General features: G+C 35.0%; 1 protein-coding gene across 1 annotated transcript in view; it reads left to right on the plus strand.

The window, feature by feature from the left end:
• The window catches only part of LOC144963389 (brefeldin A-inhibited guanine nucleotide-exchange protein 1-like), a 41,324-nt gene extending 33,354 nt beyond the window's left edge, over positions 1-7,970 (plus strand). Inside the window, exons 37-40 of the mRNA XM_078897362.1 lie at positions 55-235; positions 678-816; positions 1,097-1,214; positions 2,911-7,970. Of these exons, the coding sequence (XP_078753488.1) occupies positions 55-235; positions 678-816; positions 1,097-1,214; positions 2,911-3,072 (600 nt within the window). The 3' untranslated portion in view covers positions 3,073-7,970. The remainder of the gene's footprint in view (positions 1-54; positions 236-677; positions 817-1,096; positions 1,215-2,910) is intronic.
• Positions 7,971-8,252: the final 282 nt, after the last annotated feature.

Consider the following 8,252-nt stretch of genomic DNA (forward strand, 5'->3'; position numbering starts at 1 on the left):
AAGCTACTAAAAAGCAAAAATCTGTCGAACTCAATCTTTTGTTATTGGTTCTAGGGGACGGACCCCGATTCCCTGTCAGACTCGTTCCATGACCAGAGTGGTGAAAGCCAGGGGATGTACCAGTTCCTCTCCTCAAGTCAGCTCATCATGTTTGTCGACTGCCTCCTGGAGTCCCACCGATTTGCCAAGTCTTTCAATTCCAATCACGAACAGAGGAACAATCTGTGGAAAGCTGGTTAGTATATATTATTGACATTATCTCATCCGTTCCCCTTCCTTGGGCTGTCTTTGACCAGCTGCCTCAATTTGGTAATTTGTCCAGATAAATCTGATGCTAAAAATTATCAAAATTGATTTATCTTTTGATGCCGTTACCTAGGCATTATCTTGTCTTTCATGAACAAAAATATGTTTGATGTCAACAGTTATCATCCATGTTGTTAAATTGAATATATTCAAGTTTAACAATCTTGCCCAAGGAAAAATACGATAGATCCCGAAGTAGGGCTTGAACCTGGGACCTCCTGGGTCACAGTGCAGTGCTTTAACCACTTGGCCAACTCCTCCCCACCAAACATGATGTCAGAATAAAGTAAAATTGAACCCCACTTTTATTTGCTCAATCATATTGACTTGATATATTTGACTGTGTGTTGTTGACGCTACTCCATATTTAGGTTTCAAGGGCAAAGCCAAGCCCAATCTGCTGAAGCAGGAAACACAAAGTTTAGCCTGTCTGTTCCGTATCCTGTTCCGGTTGTACAACGATGATGACAGGAAAGATTCTTGGCCAGATGTGGAGAAAAAGCTCTTGAGGTATAAATTGAGTAGTGTAACATAAAGTGTTTTGCTTTGTACTGTGTGTAATATAAAGAAGTGGATGTTGTTTATTTTTCATATTTATATCAATAGTTTTTAAGTTACTGGAAATGTTCAGAAAAAATATGAATATTCACCTTTTATCATCCCTTTCCCAGTAATTATTTTCATTTGACAGTATAAATTAGTTTTAGTGTACTTGATCTGCGTATTACAAAATGCCATTGTTTAATCAATACTGTAAAAGTTTCCCTTTTGATCCTTGTCTTTCTTTCAGCGTATGTAAAGAAGCCTTGGAGTATTTCCTGTCCCTCCAGTCAGACAGCCACAGAGAGGCTTGGGCTAGTTTGTTGTTGTTGTTGCTGATCCGATTAATGAGAATGCCAGATGACAGGGTAAGATGCTTTGATTGATATTATCAATTGACACGGGAGTTAACCTACCTTTGAGTTTTCATTAATGTGTAAATATCTAACAGTAATTGATGCAAAGTGTCACAAGATATATACTTTGTTAGCAAACTATTCGACTTGGGGAAAACTCAATTATGCAGGAGATTGTTTTAAACATAAGGATGGTATAAAAGTCCAATGGACATGAAAGATTGGATAACATGTCAAATTGAAGCATTTTCATTGGATAGTTTTGGGATCCTGACCTACCATTGTGGGCAGGGAGGTACATGCTGTGTCTTCTATCCTCCCATACCCGTTTTCCAATTGTTTCCTGTGGTTGTCTTGGAATGAGATCACTTAGTTTTGTCCTGACCCTGGCCAGAGGTCCTTGGCTGGGAGGGAAACAGTTGAATGTAGAGTTATAGTTTTGGGAGATGATATTTTTTTCCTTGTAAATCATCTCTCTGTTATGCATTGTATTATGTTTAGTTTACATATTATATTATATGATTTGTAAACATTTGAGTGTATTCCTCTTAGTTGGGACCTGTGCTTGTGTCTGGATGAGACTTTTAGGTGATCTCAAACTTAGTACTTTGAAGGTGTGCTCTTGGAATCTACATCTGTTCCCTATTTGAACCAATTCCCCATTGTCTCACCTTTTCTTTTGTGCTTTACTTGTAATTCTAGAACTTTTTACTATCCCATTTTCTTCCTTTTTACTGGCGCTGATATAACCTTAATGTGTTGCAACCGCCTTAAAACAATGAAAAACAAACAAACAAAACAAGTGATTTGGCCTAGCATTAGTGCTACCGAAGCCATTAATATTCTATTGTTGTAATTGTAATTGTTGATATGTATTTTTGAGCATTTGAGTAAATCCCTTATTCTTGAGATCCTTTGCCTGTACTTGATGCATGGGACTCTCAAAGTGGTCTCAGACGAGACACAAATTGCCTGGACAGGGCATAAGTGAAGAGTTATTATAACTAGGCAGTCTTGAGATCAAATCTCAGTAATTTGAACCCACAAATTGCAGATCCAAGGGTGTCTCACCACCATAGATACAACTATTATTTTATCTCAATCATTTGATCAGTCATTAAACTCTCATCTGATTCTAAGTAATATTTATCTATCATCTTATTTGGGTGAGAGAGGGCATGTCTGAAACTTCTAAGCTGATTAATTGTCTTTGTCAAATATATATAAAAATCAATTTTGCCTTCAATTTCAATATATGTGTTTTTTTTACACTCGTATCATTATAATCGCAGATGCATGCTTTCATAGCTTAATCAAAATTGCTGAATTTGGTTACTTCGATTAATGCGGCTATTTAATCTAGTCGTATGACAGTTGCCTTCGAACCAGAAGGTCCAGGGTTTGAGTCCAGCTTTGAGCAGTGCATAGTTTTAGTTGAGTCCTTGGACAAGGCTCTTCACTCAGATTCTCTCACTCCAGTGGAAAACGAGTAACTGGCTGTTAATATCATTGTCTCTGTTTGAAAAATTATAAGATAGCCTAACTACATGTTGAGTTTTGCGGTTGGCGAGGGACTGCTTGTAAAGTGCTTTGAGCATGCTTAGTAGATATTGCATTATATAAATGCGCTCGTTTTATTATATCATTCTTCATAATATTGATTACTTGTCACCAAAACTCAACCAGTGTTATATTTGTCTGTTTCCAGTTCAAAGTCCATTCCAGTGTTTACTATCCCATGTTGTGTGAAGTCATCACTCTTCCCCTCAAACACGAAATCATGACCACACTCCGCAAGTTTTTCATGCGAATTGGTTCAGTCAACAACATTGTGGCGACACCAAAACCAATGCAGGAACAATCATCCTAGTATTTTGTGAAAAATAGTGACAATTATTTATTGATGTAATATTTTTTCAAAAGGGCAATTTTTCTATTTTTCAAAGAGGATGGAATACATTTTGAAAATTATAAAAATATACACGTGGTCTTAGAGAAGGCTTACAGAATTCGTTAGATAAAAGTTTTTGTAATAAAAAATCTCATTCCCTTTCCACTTTATGTCGAATAATTTCAGTGAGTAATTTGATATTTAGGGCAGAGTTCTATCATGAGTAGATATTTTAAAAATCAAAGCAAAGCTGTTGTATTATTATATTCGGATATCATGAACTGTTACAATATCAATATTATTGTGTTGTATGCATATCTTGTATTCTGCATTTAAATTTTACATGCTTTCAAAGAGAGGGCTTATATGTGCTATTGTTGTAATGATTATTTAACCGGCTGATACATTGTAAGGTCAGGAAACTCTTGTCGATCAAGCACAAACATTTTGACTTGGGTGGGGTTCCTGACCTCCCCCTACATACTGTGTCTTCTATCCCCTTATATCTGTTTTCCAACATGCTTTCTGTCTTTGTCTTGGAATGAGATTACTTGGTTTTGTCCTGACCCTGGCCGGAGTACTAGCTGGGAGGGAAACAGTCAAATGCATAATTATTGTTTTGGGAGATGATATTTTTTTCCTTGTAAATCATCTCTCTGTTATGTATTATTATATTTGTTATTTTGAATGTATAATGTAAGCATTTGAGTGTATTCCTCTTATTGGGGACCGTGCTTTTGTCCGGATGAGACTTATTGGTGATCTCAAACTAAGTACATTGATTATATGCTCTTGGAATCTACATATGATCCCTATTTGTTCCCAGTTCCCCTTTGTCTTACTTTTTCTTGGATGCTTTAATTGTAATTCTAGAACTTTTTACTATCCCATTTTCTTCCTTTTTACTGGCGCTGACATAACCGAAATGTGTTGCAAGCACCGTAAAACCCTTAAAAACAAAACAAAAACAACATTTTGACAATGCTGAAAGTTGAAGCCATCTTGTTTTGCAAAATTTGTATTGAACACTATAAGTCCTTGTTTATTGTGATGTGCAAATGGAGAATTGTTAACCTAATGATGCCAACTTTAAAACGGAATTACAAACTACCTGAAATGTGGATTGAACGTCGTTTACAATATTACTACGTCATTGATTATGATGGGATTTTATGCAGGTCTATAATATTTCATAGAATATTCATGCAATATTGAGAAATTAAATAGTATCAATGCAAAACTGGAAGCTGTTTTGATGTATACAAATCCTAATTGCAGTTGAATAAAACTGGTTTCCGGGCCTCAAATGTCTCTTTTTTATTTTTAGGTGATATGACAATATGGGGTATCTGGATGTTAAATTAATTTTAGACCTTTTGAGTGGGGTTTATTTTTTTCATGATGTTTTTATGATCTCTGCGGTTTACTTTGAAGAATTCTTCTTTTTGAAAGATAAAATAGGAATATAACTAGCTGCATGATAATGTGTTTTAGCAAAATTAATTTTTTGCTGATTCGTTTAAGGTTTTGATGAAGCAACCACTTCCCTCCGATTAAGTTTATCCATCTCTTTTCCTGTAGGGGTTGTTTATATTATTTTCAGAGAACCTTTATACAAATTCTGTATGTGATTTTAGAGTGGGCCAGATTAAATGGAAATGAATTTGGTCTATTTTCCATTTTAATTCTCTAACACAATATTGTCATACCTTTTTTTTTTTCACCAAGAGAGCCATCACAGTGATGTGAATAGATCTTCAGTGAAGACTGGGTCACATTGCTGTAAGGGTTCTCTTTAGTAACGTTGTAAGTCTTGTCGTTTAAAGGCTGGAAGACCTCACTGTGTTGTGAATATACTTTATTTATCAATAAAGATATAGCAAGATATTTTAGCAAGCAAAGCTATCTCAAAATGTCTTGCAATTATTCTTTTGTTATGAGATGTTATTTATTCATCAATATTTTTTGTACATATTCATCAGTTCAAAGATACACTTTCAGTTTGATCGTTTGCATTATTTGATAGCGTTGGTGTCAGTTGTTTTAATCTGTAGGAAATACTGGTAGTTAAGATTTTATTTGTTGCATTTTGTTTATTTATCAATTGGCTTATGTGTGTACATTAACATTTTTTTTTTACTAAAGATAAACAGTGATCTAATTGTTCAAAATCGTTGCAATCCAGGATTTTTAATATTTGTAGATGATTGAATTATTGAAATACAGAATTGTTTTGGTAATTTTAAGGATCCTCGTCCCATTTGTGTCATAATTTGCTATGGCAAAATAATTATAGTTAATATGTCTGATTTGATTGTCTGATATATGCAGATAGCCAGGGTATTTCTCTCCAATGATATAGAATCCATAAATCGCCTGGGATATTCTCTTCTCTGAATTATAAACTCAATAGATTGGATTCCAAAAGTATTGAGCAATATTGATAAAACAGCCTAATGGGTCAACGTGGCACAGTCTTTGCTTTGTACCCAGAAAGTACTGGGTTTGAGTCCTTGGGTGGCCTTGAGCACCTCACCTTTACTATGTTTGCAGCACTGCGCAGTAGCTGATGCCTTGATTATTCCATTCTTCTTTTGGATTAGACCCTAAAGACATATTTCCCCTTGGTGATAAATAAAGGGATTTTTAAAGACTTAATTTTATTTTTAAAAAATCAAATAAGAATAATTGGATCGTGTCAGACTGAAACTTCTCTTTAGCCAACAACAAAGATAATATGGAATAGTAATATAATGATATATAAAGGCGGGAGAAACTAGTGCTAGAGGTCCACAGCATGTCTTATTGAAATGGGTGAAGTGGCTGAAACATTTCAGTGAGATGATGTGTGGACACCCGCTCTTCTTTGTGATAAGCTATCGACACTTCAAAAAATAAATTGTCACTCCTTTGGCTTCCAACATTCCTGTATTTCATAATATCAGTGGAATCAAATTGTGATATTAATATGCATTTAAACGGATCAGCTGACTGAAAAGGGAGATGAAATTTGAGAATTTGGCCAAATGATTGGTAAATGCAAGAAATAATCAGGGTTTGTGATCAGATAACTTACTTACTTACTTAATCCTCTTTACTCCTCGTGGACCATAGGGCCTTTATGAACATCTGCCATCTAATTCTGTCCTTGACCATTTTCTTGGTAGCCTACCAGGTGAGGCCTGCCATTTTCATTTCGTCTGGCAGTGAGCGCCTCCATGTCTGTTTTGGACGCCCAACCTTTCCTTGCGGGTTCCAATCAAAGATCAGATGATAATAGGTGAAAATATTTCATTTGGATTTGTAATTCTAGCTTATCTCTCAAAATCTTGTCATTGATATGTTGGTTTTGATATATTCCCAGAAAACAAAGAGAGATAGCAACAGCTTAGCTTTGAACCTTGAATTCGTCCAAATTTGTATATTATCCTCATTTTCTTTACTTTTGTAGATTCAGATATCGTTCATTTCATTGTAGAATACTGTTGCACTTATTGAATGTCCAAACAATTGTTCTAATTTCGGTGTCCAATATCCTGTCTTTGTTTACTTATGTGTTATACTATTTTAAATGCATTCTTTGTTGTTTTTTTTCTTCTTTTATTTCCCTATTTTTTTGCTCAAACTAAAATCTTGAGAATTGAAAGAAAATATGCATAATTTTCAAGCTGAAATTTTGAAAAGAATTAAGAGGTAAAAAGTAAAAAGTCTTGTCAGGAAATTTTTGAAATTATTTACATTTGATCTATTTTCAACTTTTATAATTCCCCCGTCGTTCTCTGCAGTTTGCCACCTACAGGGCTTATCTTTTCAAAATTAATTGTAAAATGTATTTGGGTAAAGGCTCAGTTATAAAATCTCACGCTGTGGGTGGAATTTCCCTTAAGGATGGGGGAACGTTCCCCCCTCCCCTCCCCCTTCACTGATCGGTTCCACAGCCTTGCTATGCCTTCTACAAGATCATATATCCTTCCCCATGTCGCCTTGTGTCCTTGTTTTGGAATGAGACTTTTTAGTTTCAGACTCTTTGCCGTGAGAGATTTCTTTTTTCCAAGTAAATCGTCTTTCAATAGTGTATTGTCATTTACACATTGATAAGGATTTTATAAACCATCTGGGTATACTCCTCCTGGCAGGATCCTGTGCTTGTATCTAGTGGGACTTTAAAACGGTCTTAAGCTAGACATCAATTTTGATGTGTCATGCAATCCTCCCTATGTGAACCGATTCCTTTGTCCTCCTTTTTTTTAAGGCGTCGTGAGTGCAGTTGAACTCTTTTTAAGATCTATAAATTCTTTTGACTGCTCCGCTATCTTCCTCCTTCCTTTTTTCTGACACTGAATGACCTTAAAAGTGTCGCTAGCACAACCCCCCCCCCCCCCCCCCCATCCCCTCCCCTCTGAAAAAACAACCAAAACAACCCCTGCAATAAATTGTTGAATTTCATGTCTGTAAATTCCACTTTGATTCTTGAAGAATTTGATCCAAGGATCTGATACTATTGTTTTGATCATAAGCGCCATGACTTTTTTATCTCTTCTAGTCTGACGAAAGCAATCATTTCATTTATGGTAGGATAATGAATGATATTTCTACTGTATTATGCAATATATCTATACTCATGATACATATATTGCTTGCTAATGAATTGTCTTTCTCTCCCTTGTATGTAAACCAGACCATTATTTATCATATAAACTTAATCATATTTTATAAACTCTACTCTTTTCAAATTTATTGTAATCAATGATGATGATTCTATATTGTAAAATGTTAAAACAAGAAATTAACATTTATATTTTTACGTCAAATTTAAAGGCAAAGATAGAGAGATAGATTTAAATAAAGCCCAGCCTGTAAATCATTTAAAAAAAAAAGGAAATCCGCACGTAAGGCTGTTGTCGTACCGGCACATACATATTGTTTCACTGTTTGAATTGTTAGATTTCTACCACAAGAGCTCAATGTCTGCTGCATTCCTTTTTGATTGGTATTTTGTCATTGTCATTTTTTGTTGTCTGCTTTATTCATGCATTTATAACCACAGTGATATCATCAGGCGTTGTTATCATGACCGGAAAAAAAAAACCCAGTATTGCACGCACTTGTAAACCTTTAAAATGTTTTGAATTAATTGAAAGTGATGTTGACATTACCAA

Source organism: Berghia stephanieae, chromosome 1 (genome assembly GCF_034508935.2).
Source record: "Berghia stephanieae isolate SIO BIC M18660-M18661 chromosome 1, UCSD_Bste_1.3, whole genome shotgun sequence".
NCBI classification, from domain to species: domain Eukaryota; kingdom Metazoa; phylum Mollusca; class Gastropoda; order Nudibranchia; family Aeolidiidae; genus Berghia; species Berghia stephanieae.